This window comes from Chamaea fasciata, unplaced genomic scaffold (genome assembly GCF_029207755.1).
Source record: "Chamaea fasciata isolate MVZ Bird 193981 ecotype frontalis unplaced genomic scaffold, bChaFas1.0.hap1 SCAF_11, whole genome shotgun sequence".
Lineage (NCBI taxonomy): Eukaryota > Metazoa > Chordata > Aves > Passeriformes > Sylviidae > Chamaea > Chamaea fasciata.
The window spans coordinates 18,046,370-18,063,351 of record NW_027094096.1 but is presented as its reverse complement, the minus strand read 5'-3'; the positions used below and the strand labels follow the sequence as shown (position 1 = coordinate 18,063,351).

General features: G+C 62.7%; 3 protein-coding genes across 4 annotated transcripts; 2 read left to right on the top strand and 1 right to left on the bottom strand.

Moving 5' to 3' along the window:
* The first annotated feature begins 4,483 nt into the window (after window positions 1-4,483).
* On the top strand, window positions 4,484-8,516 carry CAMK2N2 (calcium/calmodulin dependent protein kinase II inhibitor 2). Its single transcript, XM_066193492.1, has 2 exons — window positions 4,484-4,729; window positions 7,206-8,516. Exons 1-2 carry the CDS (start codon window positions 4,561-4,563, stop codon window positions 7,274-7,276), a joined length of 240 nt encoding a protein of 79 aa, XP_066049589.1. The 5' UTR covers window positions 4,484-4,560; the 3' UTR covers window positions 7,277-8,516.
* EEF1AKMT4 (EEF1A lysine methyltransferase 4) lies at window positions 7,771-13,826 on the bottom strand. The gene is made up of 3 exons (XM_066193491.1): window positions 13,415-13,826; window positions 12,271-12,554; window positions 7,771-9,867 (listed from the first exon to the last, which is right to left on the bottom strand). The coding sequence occupies exons 1-3, from the start codon at window positions 13,584-13,586 to the stop codon at window positions 9,565-9,567; spliced, it is 759 nt and encodes a 252-aa protein (XP_066049588.1). The 5' UTR covers window positions 13,587-13,826; the 3' UTR covers window positions 7,771-9,564.
* On the top strand, window positions 13,685-16,808 carry ALG3 (ALG3 alpha-1,3- mannosyltransferase). Of its 2 annotated transcripts, none has more exons than XM_066193486.1 (9): window positions 13,685-13,851; window positions 14,290-14,389; window positions 14,477-14,624; window positions 14,777-14,937; window positions 15,074-15,194; window positions 15,459-15,664; window positions 15,900-15,976; window positions 16,169-16,313; window positions 16,419-16,808. In XM_066193486.1, exons 1-9 carry the CDS (start codon window positions 13,701-13,703, stop codon window positions 16,606-16,608), a joined length of 1,299 nt encoding a protein of 432 aa, XP_066049583.1. In that variant the 5' UTR covers window positions 13,685-13,700; the 3' UTR covers window positions 16,609-16,808. The 2 variants fall into 2 exon arrangements, with proteins under 2 accessions (XP_066049583.1, XP_066049584.1); XM_066193487.1 differs by lacking the exon at window positions 13,685-13,851 and adding an exon at window positions 14,068-14,216.
* Window positions 16,809-16,982: the final 174 nt, after the last annotated feature.

The following is a 16,982-nucleotide window of genomic DNA, read 5'->3' as shown; positions in this document are numbered from 1 at the left end:
GGATGGGACAATTAGAGAGGGGTCTGCACCCCCCCACTTCCCTTTGCCCCCAAAGGTGCCCAGGGCAGGGAACACATCCCTTGTGCTGACTGCAGGGAGGGTGGCTGCCACCCACTCGTGCTGGGGCACAGCCTTACTGTAGCCCCATCCGGTTCTCTGCCACTCCCAGGAGGCCACCGGCCCAGCAGTGGCCTGGCTGCAGACCCAGCTGCCAGTGCTGCCTGGCATGGCTCCGGGCAGCAGCATGACTCACCCGAGCTCACCACCAGCCAGAGCTTGCCATGCCAAACCCGCGGCACGGGCTGGCACAGGGGCTGGCACAGGGGCTGGCACAGGGGCTGGCACAGGGGCTGCCCGGCCACGCTGCAGTGCCCACATCCCCAGACAAACCTGCTGTGTGCCTCCCACGGGTATTTGGTCGGGAGCAGGACGGTGGGGAGCTCACAGTGCCTTGGCTGAGCACGGCCCAGCCTCCCTCCGTATCACACAGGCCACGCATCCTGACAGCTGCCTCCTCTCACCCACAGGGTGCCCCTGTGTGCCAGCCCGTGCCCATGGCCTCCACCCGCTCCCCCCCAGGGCTGCCAGCCCGCTCCGCCTGCCTCCCTGTCTGTTGTCATGGTGACCAGATATGTGGTGACAGGCGAGGATGGAGCCTCACACCCCAGCAGGGCTGTTTGCCCAGCAAGGTTGGCTTACCCCCCTTCCTGCTCTTCCCCTGTCCCCCCAGGTCTCGGCAGGGGACCCTTGGTGGAGCCCCTGCCCTAGGCAGTGTGCTGGGGGTGCTCCATCTGCTCAGATGCCAGGATCGCAGCTGTGTCCCAGGCAGCTCGTGAGGAATGGGGACAGCACCATCCTCCTTCCACCTGCCCTGACAGGGCACCACTTTCTCAAAGCTAGGCTGTGCACAGAGGCAGACAAAGTCATCTCAGTAATGACAACCTGTCTTTCTTCCCAGGGAGAGACACTGTCCCTCCAGAGACAGCCTCATCTTCCCATAGCAGCAGCTGCAGGAACAGCAGAAGAAGAGGAGCATGCCACTCTTGCACACTTGCCTTGGGCTCACCCACAGGACGGCTGCCAAGCAGGACACCTGTCCCCCAACATCTCTGCACTACGGTGACAGTGGTCACCACAACCGTTGTCTCACAAGACCATCCCCACTGTGTGTACCCAGCCCAGTGTGTCTCTGCTCCCCTGAAACACCTGGACCATGGCACAGGCAGCACACAAAGCAGCATCCCCTGGGCTTTGGCAACTGAGAGCCAGCAGCAACAGCCAGGGATGGGCACATCCCCAACCTTACCAGTGACATAGTCCCTCATGCTGGGATGGGGACTCAGGGAGAGCATCAGTGCCAACAGCAGGTGCTCAATGAGGCCCCCAGTGGCTGCCACTGCTGTGAAACAGAAGTGCCATTTCACGTTTCTTGGCAGGGCTGGAAGCAACACAGATGGAGGCACCCGTACTGGCCTCCTGGCATGCCTTGGCAGCCCCAGCCCTGTGGCACCAGCTCGAGGTGATAGCACTGCCTCCCAGACGTGCAGCAGAGAAAGCCCTGGGTCCTGTGGCTGATGCTTCCTGCCTCCTTTCAGCTCCCTGACATCCAGTCACTGCCTGCCAGGCTGCTGACCCCATTCCTGCCAGGCATTGGACTGGATGGGAGTGCCTGGTGGTTCCCAGCTCCAGCTGCCCGGGCTCCCTGCAGAGCGTGGGCAGGACGTGCTCCACCACAAGCCACTTCCACACACACAGGGTGACTTTCCACCATAAAACCACTTGAACCATCAGTGACTGCAGGAAAAACCCTCACCTCCATCACAACACCTGGACTAGGCACCCGAATTTCCACCAAGGGTATAGGGCTCAGGGGCAGTATCCAGGTGTGGAGCTAGGGCATGGCAGGGATTGCTGAGCTCCCAGAGCATTGCCCAAGTGTGGGCAATGCAGCGCAGTCTCTACTGCCAGCCCCACTGCAGCTGGGAGTCTGATGCTGTGCCTCCTACCCAGCTCCATATCCACTGGGGGGGCATTGCTGGCCTCCAGCCCTTGCATCATCCCCAAGGTGACCCAACTCAGGGGCTGCTAACCAGGTTTAAGGAGCCAGGGCAGGAAGAACCACCTGCTTCCCACTCCCACAGCTCCTTCTTTCCGGTGGAGTTGGCTTTGTGTTGGACAAAAGGCTGTAAAGGAAGCAAGGAAAGGAGATTACGTGGCTGCTAAAAGACGAATAAGGAAGGTGGGATAAGAGCCAGGGGAAGGAGGGTGCTCATCTGGCTTGCCAGAGGGGATGCTACATGCAATTGCAGGGGATGAGGGGGGTCTCTTATGCACCCCACTGCCAACCCACTCACATTCAGGTCCTTGGTACCTTCCCCTGCTACTCAGGGATGTGTGACAAGCAGCACCCTTGGGGAACCAGAGACTAGAGCTGTCCCAAGGAGACGTAGAGCCCAGAGCCACAGTGTTACCCTGTTCCACCCACAGCCCAGCTGTGATGGCACAAAACCAGCCCTCCTCCTTCCTGGGATGGGCAGATGCTCCTTCCCACACCCCAAATCCCAGGCAGCCCCACAGAGCTCCCTCCACCCCATAGCCAAGTCAAGTAACTCCCCCGGGTGTGAAGCACTGTACAGACACAGGTGTGGGATATGTGGGGCCATTCCCAGGGTGACCCCTTTCCAGCCTCTCCCCAGCAGCCTGCCAGGCTGGAAACCCTCCTGGAGCGCTGCACTGGTGCCACTCACATCCCACACAGCCCATCTGCTCCTCTTCTTGCTCACCCCCGGCCCCGCGCGTGCCACGGTCTGCCTGTCCCTGCCCACGGGCAGTGGCACGTGGGCTCAGCAATGGGAAAAGCAGGCCACATCTCAGCGTGGGCCTCTTGCCTATTTTCTCAGGCACTTTTCACAGGAGCAGAAGCTTTCACATGAAAAAGTTCAAGCTGGTTCCCCAGCAAAGGCATGAATTAAAGCACTGCCTTGCCAGGAGAACAGGTACCACCGCCTCAACCTGGCTCTGGTAGGGGACAGCAGGAACCAATATTCTGCAGATCCAGACACAAAGGTAAAAGCATGGCTGAGCCTTCCCAAAATAGAAGAGTCTATCTGCCCTCATGAACCAGCCCAAATGCTCTTCTGCAGTACCTTTCAACAGGATCTCAGACTATGGAGATACTGGAATAGAAAGATGGACCACAGGGCTATCTGGAAAACCCCACTCCCACCCCCTCAAGATATTCTCATCGGGCTGTAGGCTGGCATGAATGAAATGCCATTTCCATTCAGGGATCTGGCTTAGCTGCAACCCAGGACGCCCACATGAGCAGCAGGACCTGGATGTAAGGGAACAGCAGGAACGGGACTGCTCCAAAACAGGATGGTCCTCTCCAGCCAGAGCCACTGCTGCTGTCACCATCATTCCAAGATCAAGGGGTCATGGCTGTACCGACAGTTCACTCAAGAAACACCAAATTTATCCTGAGCTTAAATAGCCCCCCAACCACCCCAGGTGACCTGAATTGGGGAGGTCCTGCGTGAGGCTGCTCAGAAGCACCAATGCCAATTTATGCAATCACTGCCCTGGCAGTGAACAATGTAGGAGGAAAGATCCAGGGTAGGTCTGGAGTAGAGGTGTGTAAATACCAGTGGGGCTCTGCGGGGACATTGGGATCATCTCTTGCTGCCCCATCATAGGTCCCCACAGAGGATGGCCCTTTTCCGAAGAGAGCCCCCAGGGTCAGTGGGACAAGGGGTGTCCCAGGGCACAGTCCCCAGTTGACCACACTTTACAGACACCTGCAGAAATACACCTGTGCACCCCTGCATTCCTGCAAATATATGGAATGGGAGGATGTGTACAAACACATACAGACGTGGGGGCCAAGAGGACTGGCAGGGGTCGAGGCAGGACTGGTGTGTCTCCAAGGGGGAATCCCAGCACTAAGTGAGGCTACAAGAGTCGGTGCCCAGATGAGTGTTGGGCAAGAGACACAAGTGAGGGGCTGAGGAAGACCCAGGGTGGGAGCTGGCCTAGAATTCTGAGGGTTGAGCTTTTTGGGCTGTGGGGTGCTGGGGGACTGGAGCAGGGTGTTGGGCATGTGTTTGGCATCACCTCTACATGGCAGGGGAGGGCCCAGCTGTGTCTGGTGGTCCTCAGCCGTCTGACCCGGTGGCACCCGGCTGTGACAAGGGTTCCCCTCTCCATAGGGGCACCCCGTGGTTGGGGGCACCCCTGAGACCAGGCGACCGTCTGGGAAAGGCAATGCCGGGGGGACCACCCTGCTCCGGGGCCGGGGCAGGGGCTGGGGCGGCGGTGTGGTAGGGTCCCCATCCCAAGCGGGCGGTCACCGGGCACCGGCCGTGGGGGTCCCCCGTCTCTGTCCTGTCCGGGCCGGGCCGGGCCGCGGCGCTCCGGAGCCGCCCCCCGCCGGGGGGGTCCCCGCTCCCCCCGGATGCATGACTTCATCCTTCCGCCCGGGTTTCCTCCCCGCCGCCGCCGCCGCCGCCGCAGACCGGCTCCCGGCTCGGCGCGGCGCGGCTCGGCCCGCTCGGCCCCGCCATGTCGCAGGTGCTGCCCTACGGCGAGGACAAGGTGGGCCGCTACGGCGCCGAGCCCGAGGCGGGGGAGCTGCCCTTCAGCTGCCGCCTGCAGGACACCAACGCCTTCTTCGGGGGCAACCAGGGCAAGCGGCCCCCCAAGCTGGGACAGATCGGCCGCGCCAAGAGAGGTACCGCCGACCCCCGCCTCTGCCCCCCCAACCCCGCCTCAGCCCCGCGGCATCCCCGGGACCCCCGCATCTGCCCTTCAGCATCCCCGGGTTTGTCCCGGGACCCTCGGATTAGCCCTGCAGCATCCCCGGCATCCCTGACCCTGGCTCCTGCATCCCGGCGCTGCCCCACGGCATCCCCGAGACCCCCGGATCTGTCCTTTTATCCCTGGTGCTGACTCCTGCATCCTCGGCACTGCCCCACGGCATCCTCGGAACCCCCACATCTGTCCTGCAACGTCCCCAGCACTGTTTCCTGCATCCCTGACGTTGCCCCACGGCATCCCCGGGACCCCCGCATCTGTCCTTGCATTCCCGACTCTGCCCTGGAATCCCCGGCTCTGCCCTGGAATCCCCGGCTCTACCCTGCAGTATCCCTGGCTCTGCCCTGCAGCGTCCACGAATCTGCCCTGCAGCGTCCCCGTATCTGCCCTGCAGCATCCCTGACGCTGGCCCCCCGGCATCCCCGGCACCTTCCCATAGCAACCCCAGGATCCACGGTTTTGCCCTTGCTCCCCTGGCATTCCCGGCACTGGGCAGTGCATCCCTGGCACCCCCAACATCCCCTCACGAGATCCCCAGACTCCCGATTCCGCCTTTATATTCCCAGTTCTACCCCATGGCAACCCCTATCTCTGCCCTGCAACATCCCCAGCACTGCCCCCACACCATTCCTGCGACTCCCGGCTCTGCCTTGCATCCCCAGAACTGTCCCCTGCCACTCCAGGCACTGCCCCCAGCATCCCCAGAATCTCCATCTCTGCCCTACATCAGCTCCAGCTCTGTCCCCCGGCAACCCTGAGACTCCCTAGCTCTGTGACTGACACCCGCCCCCAAAACGACAGGCGCCCCCATCCCCTGCTCCAGACACCACTCTGTTCCCCCAGTGCTGCCCTGCAACAGCCCCCGCCTCATGGCGGGACTACCCCTGGGATTACCCTGCAGCATCCCTGGGGCTGCGCCTGGGACTATCCCCCAGCACCTCCATGAGTGCCCCTGGGACCCCTCGGAACTGCTCCTCCTAGGAGTGCCCCCCTCTCATTCTGTATAAACAAGCCTTTACCCGAGGATCGCCAGGAACAGCCCTCCTGGCCCCATAAACCTCTCTCCTTTCACATTTCTGCCTGCCGCAGAGACCACCAGCAGCCTCTGGCCGTGCTGATCAGCAAATCCCCCACCACTGTACTGTCCCCCCAGGACTCCAGGAGCCTGTGCCCTGCCCCCCCGTACTTTGCCGCTTGCCGCAGAGACCCCAGCAGCATCTCCCCTGCTTCCATCAGGACCCAAATAACTGCCCCCCTCTCCTGCCTGCACCCTAATCTGTCACCACTGATCTTCTCCAATGCCTTGGGGGCCCTTGAAAATGGCCCCTGCTTTTCCTGCAGCCCCCATCCCACCCGCTTAGGGGTCCTCCATAGGCAAACACCCCTCCTTAAGCTGCAGGGACAAGGAGGAGGGGGGAGAGTTCCCCCCTAGTCCAAATACACCCCAGCCCCGCAGGGGGTGAGCGCTGCCTGCTCCACTGCCCCCTTTTGCAGTGGTGGAGGCTGGGTCTAGCAGCCCCCCCGGGGTGATGGGGGGATGGTTCTCCATCAGTGGTGTTGGGGTGTCCATCTGCTCTCAGTAATTACGGTGGTTGGTGGGAGGCTCTGGTTAATTCATCCCCAGGAGGGTGATGGGGGGGGATTACTGACCAGCCCGGTAGTGATATTGGGGTGGGGGTCTGCCCTCCACCCCCAGAGCGATGTTGATGGAGGGTACCTGCCCAGCCAGTCATGGTGTGGGGTAGGGGGAAGGGGTGTGTGTGTAGCTCCCTGCTGATGCTGATGGGGGTCTGTCCAGCCTCCCACCGCTGCTGCTGCTGGGGAGGGGGCTGCCCAGTGGGTGGTGCTGAGGGGGGTCTCTCTTGAAGGTGACATGACGGGGGGCTCTCCAGCCCCCCATGGTGATGCTGATGGGGGTTTGTGCAGCCCACCATGCTGGTGGGGGACTGTCCGGCTCCCCCACCAGCGATGCCGATGGTGAGGGTGGGTGTCCTGCGCAGCGGGTGATGCTGATGGGGGTCTGGCTGCCACCCCCGCCGAGCAGGCGGTGCCCCCCCCCGCTGGGTCATTACCCATTCCAGTCCTGTTGCTCTCATCAGCGCCTGCCGCAGAGAGGAGGGGGGGTCCTTCCTGGTCTATTCCTGCCCCCCCCCCCTTCCCTAATCACCCATCCAGAGGCAGCCGGCTGGCTGCAGGGGGCATGCTGCCCCTACCCAAGCCGGGCAGGGGGATGATCCCTCACCCCTCATCCCGATTGTACCCACCTGAACCCCCTTTGCCCCGCTGCCCAGCACCTGGGGGCACACCTGGAGCCTGAACGGGGTGAGGGCCGGGGTAGAGGAGCAAAAGCTGTCGCGTCCCCTCGCCCACGCGCCCCCCGCCTGTCCCCGCAGTGGTGATCGAGGATGACCGGATAGACGAGGTGCTCAAGGGCATGACGGAGAAGTCGCCGCCGGGGGTGTAAGCCGGGACCCGCCGCCAGGACCCGCCGGCCGAGCCCCGCTCCAGCCCGCCGCCCCGCATGCTGGCTGGACCGCCGACGAGGAGGGGGAGGCCATGCCCGCTGCCCCCCCCCCCCGGCCCGGGGGGGGGCCCTGCAGCCACCACCACCCCCCCCGAGCCATGCACTTTACCCCTCCGCCTCCCCCGGGGCCGGGACAAACCGCCGAGCCCCCCACCCGGGGCGAAGACCCCCCTCCCCGGGGAAGGGGTCCAGCCCCCTGCTCCGCGGCGCGTCCCCCCCATCCTCCTTGGCGGAGGGTCCCCGAATTCCGGGGTGACCCGGCCCCACGAGCAGGGGGGGAGCGCTGCTGTCCAGAGACATTTTTTGCTCCATCGTTTTTTGCATGAGCTTGGTGGCCCGGGCGGCCGGCCCGGGGGCCGAGGGTCAGCCCCACCACTCCGGCACGCTTCTTTTTAAACAGAAACTCCTCATATTTGTATTTTTATATCCGAATCTTTGTTAAAAACGATCTGCTGACGCTGAGATGTCGAAGCAACTGCATCGAGAAAACAAACGAAAACAACCAACCAACAACAACAAAAAAAAGGTTCATATTTTTTTCCATAAGAAAAAAAAGACAAAAAAAGAAGAAAAAAACGAGGGCAAAAATTAAAGGGGGGCGAGAGTGATGGAGGGAGCATGAGGAAAGCAACAGGAAGAGGGAGGAGAGCAGGGACCCCTGGCCCGACCCCCCCGCTGGCAGGCAGCAGGAGCACCGGAGGGTTTGGCAGCATCACCGGCCGCTGCAGTTCCCTACCGGCAGCACCGGGGCAGAGCCCACCGGGGCCAGCTGCAGGTGCCGGGGGGGTCCCGGCACTGCCCCTCGCTTGAGGGTGGTGGGGTTGGGGGAGAGTGGGGAGGGCAGGGACCGGCCTGAGTCGTTGTTTTTAATTTTGTACTTTAATTTAATTTTATTTTTTAAGAAGCTTCTCGGGGGGTTCTGATGTGCATGAGAAACTTGTCATCTTTTTCAATAACCTACGAGTGGCATTTATGGAGACAACGACGCAAAAAAAAAAAACACAACAAAAAAAAACAAACAAAAAACTAAGAAAAAAAAGAAAAAAAAAAGAAAAAAAAAGATACTTGTGTCATGATGTTCTATGAATGATCCATTGTAAATTTAAATGCCATTTTTCACTGTACTGGTGAACAAAATGCAATGAATAAAATACATTCATGTACCCAGGTGAAGCCGGCAGTCTCCTGCTCCTTTCTGTCCCTTCCTCGCGCCAGCTGTTTTTTGGGGTGCCCGTGGGATGGGGTGGCATGGCCAGGGTGGGGGCTGACCCCAGAGCTCTTCACTGGCTTCTGGTGCAGGGGGAGCCACTGTCTGACCCACTTACACCTTCTGCCTGAAATAGCAGCCCAGCAGTTTGCACTGTGTGGTGTCACCGCCGTCCCACCCAGGAGGGGTCCCCTTTGCCCACCCCAGGGGGAGTTGGTGCCCAAAGAGCCTCTGGGGACACTGCCAGTGGCACCCATGCACCTTCTACACCAGCACACACACGTAGCCAGAGCCAGTCCCACCAGCACGCAGTGGCCCACCCGTCACCCACCCTGGTACACATGTGTCACCACGCTGCTGGCCCCAGGCACAGGGGGACACAGGCCAGGTGTGTGTGGCACGTCGGGCTTGTCACCACAGGCAGGAGCGGGGATGGATGGGGACAGAGGCAGATGTGCTGTCCTTCTTGCCCTGTGGCACCCCCTGCCACATGCTGGCATGTTCCAGCCTGGACCCCCCACTACTTGGGTGAGGGTTACAAGGACACAATGCCCTTGCACACTCCCATGGCCAGGGAGGCTGGGGCAGAGGTCCTGGTGCAGGATGGGGTGGGGGGGTGAAGCAGTGGGCACTCCCAATCCTGCCCCCATACCCTGTCCCAGCACCCTCATTCTGCCCTCAGCCTGGCTGCCCGTGCCAAGGGGAAGGGATAGGGGCCAGGGAGCCACTCCCCGCAAGATGGATGGGTGAAATTAAACCCGATTTGGTTTCATTACTGGCTGCAAAGCCTGGAGTCCTGGCTGCTCTCCAGCTCAGCAAGGAAAGGCCAGGAAGGGGGCACAGAATCACCGGAGCATCCCTGTGCCCCCCAGAGGAGGTGAAGTATCCCCCTCTTTCCTCCCATTACCCACATCACTGGGCAGCTTTGCAGGGGGATGCACTGGTTCCCTGTCTCCCACCTGTGAGGATGGAGCATCTTAAGGCTTTATTGGGTGGGGGGAGGCTGGGAAAGCCCCCTGGGTCACAGCTGGATGGCAAGGAGATAGTCCTCGTCGTCCTCCAGGGGGGCGGGAGGCGGTGGCGGGGCAGGGGCCGGGGGGGGCTGGTGCAGCCGGTGCCCCAGGGCCACGTCACGGGGGTCCAGGGGCTGCCCCTTGCGCATGACGTAGAGGAAGTAGTGGAAGGCACCAGCGTCCCCGTCCCCACAGGCAGCGTGGCGCAGGGACCAGCCAAAGGCTTCCTGGGCATAGTGGGGCTTGCGGAAGTGGGGCTGGGCGAAGGTGATGGAGATGAAGCAGCCCCCTGGGCGCAGCACGCGGCTCACCTGCGTCAGAAAAACCCCCAGGATGGGGTGGGGGAACACGGTGTGGTTCACTGCTTTGGCTCCGTTCCCAGGGACCCCATCACTATCTGCCAAAGACCCCTCCCAGCCTTTCCCATCACACCCCCAAAATCTCTTGTCCTAACCTTGACCCCCCAAGAGACACCCCGATTCTGACCTGTCCCCAGATCACCCACAGGGTGGGGCAATCACAGGGGTGAACAGGGGTCTCCATGCCCCACCTCTCCCTGTGCCCAAAAACTCTTCACTTCCAGGCATAGCAGACAGCATGGAAACCCAACCTTGGCATGGGGAAAAGCTTTACCCTTCTAAGCACAGGGCCCCCCAAGCACAGCATGGGACACCCCACCCATCTCACCCACCCCTCCCCAGACCACCCAGTACTACCCCACCACCAACACCAAGAATCAGAGGAGGATGCGGGGGGTGTTTGATGGGAAAGGACTCAACCCTTTTAATCACCATTTTCTCCCTGCTGGAATTAAGCCCCGCTAACAGGATGGAAAAGAACATCAATTTTCTTGCTTGGCTTTATCCAATGTCAAAAGGCTTTTACGGCCAGCACCCGCGTGCTCAGCATGCAAAGGCAGTGCCCGGGGCGGGCGGGCGTCCAGCCCCCTCCCCGCCACCCTGCCCCAGGCGGGGACACCCCCAGACCCCCCCGGCAAGGGCAGAGTTACCGCTGCAGGGGACAGGGCTGGGGGCCAAGTGGGGGGTTTCCCGAGCTCTGGTTTAATCCTGCAGGGAAGCTCCAGCTGGGGAGCTCTGGCTGGGGCCAGCAGAGGGGACAGGCAGCCTGTGTGTCCCCCCCCCTGCTGCGGCGGTGGCTTTTGAACCAAACCTTACTGGTTTTGGCCAGGAAAAGGGGAAGGCAAGGTCCCTGCTTCCCTCTCTGGGCACCCAGCTCAGTATCCTTCCCGCTAAGCAAATCTGCCCTGGGAAGACCCCACAGCTTCCCAACCTATGGGCAAGGAGGGGGGTCCCCGGAGGTGGGGGCAGGCAGGGATCTCCGGCTGGAACTGAGCAAGGCATCCCGCATGTCCGCATCCCATCCCTCGTTAATAGAGCAATAATGGCCGTTGCTTAGAGACGAGCGCAGGAAACCTTCCTATCCGTCAGCTGGAGCAGGGGGGGCCAAGGGGGGCTGCCTCCCGCTCCAGCACCCGCCACACCCGCTGTCCCCAGTTCGCCGGGACAGGGTGTCCCTGGGGTGTCCCCACAGGCAGGGTGCATTTTCAGGTCCTTATATCCCCCAGGGAGAGGAAGACAGAGCTGCAAGCCCCCAGTGAAGGGGAATGGGGGTGTGAAGGGAAGTACCACAGACAGACCCCTCGGAAGGGACCCCCCAAGCAGTGAGTAAGTGGGAACACCCAGCGAATGTCCCTGGGGATGAGGACAGCGGGGAGCGGCTGCGGGTGGAAGTTGGTACCCAGCAATGCTGGGGGAGGGCAGGGATTGAGCAGAGGATTAAAAAGGGAAAAAAAAAAAGGGAAAATTAAATCCCTGCCGTTTGGCAAAATGACAAGGACAGGCAGCAGTGCTGGCAAGGAGGGCAGGGCATGGATAGCGAGCACAGCCCCACTGCCCTGCTGGGGGTTGCACTCCCTCACAGGCTCAGCGAGGCAAGAGAGGATTGGGAGGGTTGTCAATAGCCATGAGCACCCTTCCAGCACCCCGTGCCTGCACCCCAGGGTGCCAGGGAGGTGCAGCAATTAATTATCCTGGCAGTTATTCCCGCAGGGTGGGAGAGGCTGCCAGGATCTACACCCCCGCGCCAGGACAGGTTCAATCCGGTCCCGACGCCGCCAATTAACGGGGCCCCGAGGCATCACCGTCCCCGTGGCAACGCCATGGCCCTGTCGATGCTGATGGGAGTTGCCATGGCAACACCAGACCAGATGATGGGGACCCCAGCTAAGGCGATCGAAGCTGGGGTGGGGGTTGCGGGGGGGCCAGAGCTCTCACAGCCCCACGGTCATCACCTTGCCCTGGGCAGGCAGGGCCACCTCGGTGTGTCCCCCTAGGTCCCCTACAGCCACCCACACCAGGATAGGCCCATTTTTCCTTCCAATTCTTTGTATTTAGCATGCAAATAAAGAGAGGGGACATCCAGCCCCCCAGCAGGACCCAGGGACACTCCTGCTCCATCCACCTCCCTGGGGAGGAAATGATGGGGTGTAAGAGGGGGCAGTTTCCCACCCCCAGGAGGGCTGGGAGCCCCCAGCAGCATAGCTGAGAGGGTAGCACCGGCTGGGAGGACAGAAACACCGGCTGGGGCACCCACAGGACAGCAAGGTGGTGAGGAGGCCCTCTGCACCTACCCCCACCCCAAATGGGGATGGGGTCCACCCTCCACACCCCTACTCAGGCCCCCCCACCCCATACCTCTGCCAGCACCCGGCGCATCGCAGCAGCTGCCTGGGGCGAGACGTGCCAGGGGTCGGTCTCCTCCACCATGAGCACATCGAGGGTGCCCTTCTCCAGCACCACGTCGAAGGAGGCGTCGGGGAAGGCGAGGGCGCGGATGTCCATGACGGCCCAGCGCAGGCCGGGGCAGCGGGCGTAGCGGGCGCGCATGGCCGCGATGCAGGCGGGGGAGAAGTCGATGCTGGTGACGTCGGTGTAGCCCAGCTCGTACAGGTCGTGGCTCAGGGCGCTGTTGCCACAGCCTGCGTGGGGCACAGCTCACACAGGGCTCGGGGTGCCCCTGGGGGTGTGCTGGCACCCCAACTCTGCTCCAGTGTTCCAGGGGAGGGTGCGGGTGGGCTTGGGGCTGCTGGAGAGGGGCAGGTCATGGCTTTGATGCCAGTTAGTGAGTGTTGGGCTAGTCATTAATTACCCCTGTCCTGCAAGGTGGGTGCTTTGGGCTCCTATCCTGGGGCAGCCCTGCACACCTGATCACCTCACCTTGGGGTGGGATGCTTGGGGAGGCTGGAGGCAGGAAAGAGGCAGGGGCATCCCCAGTTATCCCCCTCCCGCAGGTGCTGTGCGGCAGGAGCCGGCCGTGGTCCCCCAGAGTCTGCTGGATAACTCCAGTGGGAAATTAGGGAATTTCGGCAGGGGGTTTAACCGGGTGCGATGGAGAGAGGAATGCAAGAGCTGATGTCTCAACAGGGCACGGGGAGAGCCCCGCCAGCAAGCCCTCCCCTCGGAGCCGCTCCACCGGGGCTCGACCGCTCACCGGGGGGGCCGAGAGGGATACCGGGGAGGGGGGGAGGATTTGGGGGCTATTAACCGCAGCTGGCAGAGGCTGATCCGCTAACAGGATCGGTGATTACACCCGCTTAATCCCGCCGGCCCGGCGGCGGATCAGAACGCAGGTGGGATTACGGGGCGGTTATACCCACCCCCGCCGCCCGACAGCACCCCCGGCACTGGGGCCACCCCGCCGGGCCGGGCTGGGCGCTGCTCACGGTACCGGCCCGGTGCCACACCGCCCCCTGGTGGCTACCGCCGGCGCATCCACGGGCGGGACCCCGAGCCCCGCCCACCCGCCCTCCACCGGGCACGCCGGGCACGGGGCACGTACCGAGGACGAGGATGCGATCACCGGGGCGCAGTTCGGGCTCCAGCTGCGGAAGAAACCGGGAGAGTCCCCCCAGCCACTCGCGGGTCTCGGCGCCCTCCCGCCGGTATAGGGCGTCCCAGAACCGGCGCCGCCCGTACCGGGGATGGGCGGCGGGCGCGCGCCGCCGCTCCATGCCCGGGAGCGGGGCGGGAACACCGGGCTCCACGTGCGCCCGCGCCCCCACGTGCGGCTTCCGGTCCGGGCGGGTGCGCCTCGCTAAGCCCTCCGGGCGGAAACACGAAGCAGAATGGCGGCGGGGCGGGGGGCGGCGGCGCTGCGGCGGGCATGGCGGGAGCGGCGGGCGGCGCTGCTGGAGCCCCGCTACACCCCGCTGGTGGCCGCCTGCCTCTGCCTGGCCGAGGGCGGCGTCAACCTCTGGGTCATCCGCAGGGTGCCCTGTGAGTGCCGGGGCCCGGTCCGGCCCGGCGCTGCCTGGGGCTGCCCCCGGGGATGGCGGGGCCGGTCCAGGACGGCGCGGGGCGGTCCGGGGGCAGGGACAGCTCGGCCCCGGGCTGGGCGGTGATGGCGGGGCTCGTCCTGGGGCAGCGCGGGGGGCGGGGATGCCGCGGGCAGGGGGCCGGACCTGCCCCGGCCCCTCGGGTGACAGCATCCCCCGGGCAGGGGGATGGCGGCGGGCGGGGGCGCCTGTGCGGCCAAGGAGGGACACAGGGCTGGGCCGGGGGTCCTGGATGTGGGCGGCAGGGGAAGAGCCTGTGCTGACAGCGTGGCAGGGAGGCACAGGGTCAGGCTGGCGGGTTTGGAGGTGGGTCAGCCCCCACGCCCCCTGCAGTGCCCTCCGGGCCCCCCGAGCCCCATCTGACCCCGCCGTCCCGCAGACACCGAGATCGACTGGAAGGCCTACATGCAGGAGGTGGAGGGTTTCGCCAACGGCACCCTCGACTACACCCAGCTGAAGGGTGACACCGGGCCGCTGGTGTGAGTGACAGGGACGCCCAGCTCTCCGTGACCAGCGGCTCCCGGAGGGGCCGCAGGGCCGGGCCCCTCACTCCCGTCTCCCCACAGCTACCCCGCCGGCTTCGTTTACATCTTCCTGGGGCTGTACCATGTCACGGGCCGCGGCTCCGACATCCGCCTGGCACAGTACCTCTTCGCCGGCCTCTACCTCCTCAACCTGCTCCTCGTCTTCCGCATCTACTGCCGAGCCAACAAGGTACCCTGAGGCCGGGGCTGCTGCCCTCGGGACCTCCCCTGGGAAGGGCAAAACGAGCACAGGGTCAGGGCTAAGGTTTGGACAAGCTCAGTAGCGGCAGGGAGTTCAGGACAGGCTGCTGATGACCCTGTTGTGTCTCTGTCCCCTGCAAGGTCCCGCCGTACGTTTTCTTCTTCATGTGCTGCGCCTCATACCGCATCCATTCCATCTTTGTCCTGCGGCTCTTTAATGACCCTGTGGCCATGGCCATCCTCTTCCTCGCCATCAACCTCTTCCTGGAGGAGCGCTGGTCCTGGGGCTGCCTCCTCTTCAGGTGAGGGCTGGGAGCTGCTCTCTGCGGTGTGCTGGGGGTGTGAGCCGGCTCAGCCCCGGGAGGAGGCTGCACTTGGCTCAGGGGCTGCCTGGGCTCCCGTGCGGGGTCCGCAGTGGTAACGCAGCTTCCTGCTCAGCCTGGCTGTGTCGGTGAAGATGAACATCCTGCTCTTCGCCCCTGGACTCCTCTTCCTCCTCTTGCAACGGTTTGGTCTCCTGGGCTGTATCCCCAAGCTCTGCATCTGTGCCCTTCTCCAGGTGGGTCCCTGTTTGCACTGGCTGCAGCAGCAGGGAGTAGTGGGCTGCCTTGCCAGGCTGCAGAGCCATGGATGGAGACAGTGGTACCAGCATCTGTGGCCTCTCACAGCAAGCTGGGTGTTGATAAATAATCTAACTCACGTGACTTTCATCTTTGGCTGAATGTCCCTGTCACCACACATGGCACTGGGCTTCTCGGGAGGTAGCCAGGGTAACAGTAACTTGGTGTCGGGCTCTGTGATGGTGCTGGTGTGTCCCTGGCAGGTGGTTCTGGGCCTACCCTTCCTGCTGGTGAACCCTGTGGGGTACCTGATGCGCTCCTTTGACCTGGGCCGCCAGTTCCAGTTCAAGTGGACAGTGAACTGGCGCTTCCTCCCAGAAGAGGTTTTCCAGAATCGAGTCTTCCATGCTGCTCTGCTCCTGGCTCACCTGGCAGGCCTGGGGCTCTTTGCACTGCACCGGTGGCACAGGTGAGACCTAGGGTTCCCCATGGGTGTTGATCCCTGCCAAAGCCATGTGCAGGATACAGATCCATGACTCCCCTGCCCCTGCAGTGCTACAGCCCTGGGGTTGCAGGTGTGAGTTGGAGGGCAGTTACTGTTGTATTTTGGGGAACGTATGACCCAGGTATTGTGGCTCACAGGGGAACGTTGGGTTGGGAGAGAGTTTCAGCAGCTGAGATCAATGTTTGTTCTTCCCCCTCAGTTCCAAAGAGAACATCCTGACTCTGTTGAAGGATCCTGCCAAAAGGAAACCTGCATCCCCTCGCTTGACTGCCAACAATATCCTTTGGCAGGGTGGGCAGCAAGGAGAGAGGGAGAAGGCAGAGCCGGGAGATAGCTGGTTGGGTTCCAGGTCATGCAGTGCTGTTGTACCAGCCTGCCCTGGGGAAAGGAGCTGTTCTGGACAGCTGGGGAGCTGTTGTGGGGTCACACCTCCAGCCTCCTATGTTTGCCCCCTTAATGCCAGTGCAGGGATTGTCTTCATCCTCTTCTCCTCCAACTTCCTGGGTGTCTGCTGCAGCCGCTCCCTGCACTACCAGTTCTACGTCTGGTATTTCCACACACTGCCCTACTTACTCTGGTGCACCCCGACCACCAAGCTCGCCCACATGCCCAAGTACGTGCTGGCAGGGAGTGGGAGCACCCATCTGCTTGGGGGTCTGGGAGTGAGGATGGCTGGTGTGTCCCCCACACTGACCCCCAGCTTTTCCCCCACACACAGGGTGCTGCTGCTGGGTGTGATTGAGCTCTGCTGGAACACCTACCCCTCCACAGTCTGCAGCTCCCTTTCCCTGCACATCTGCCATGGACTCATCCTGCTCCAACTCTGGTACGGCACAGCCCCAACGCCAGCGTCACACACCCCTCCACCGAGCAGGAAACCCACAGCCATGTCCAAGAAAGCCCAGTGAGATTGGGGGTGGCTGGCCGGTGGGAACTGGCCTCTGGAACTGCCCCATCTGCTTGCTCTTTTCCCTCTTGACTCCCAGGCTGCCCACAGCAATCCCAAGAAGTCCATGAGCCCTGGAACTGTGCAAAGGGGTCAGGTGTGGGCACCCCCAAGAGGCAGGACTTCCTGAATAAAGGGGGCTTTGTGTGCCCTTCCCCAAAATCCTTGTCCTGTGATGATGTCAGAACAGCTGTCTCTGGACTTGCCCTGCCTGAGGGAAGGCAGAGCAGCTTCTAGAGCCATGGGTGCTCTTGCTTCCAGCTGTGGGAAAGGAGTGCCCACAACCGGGCAGCAGCCTCTGGGGTGAGGTTACAACAGAGGAGCTGCAGAGCTGCT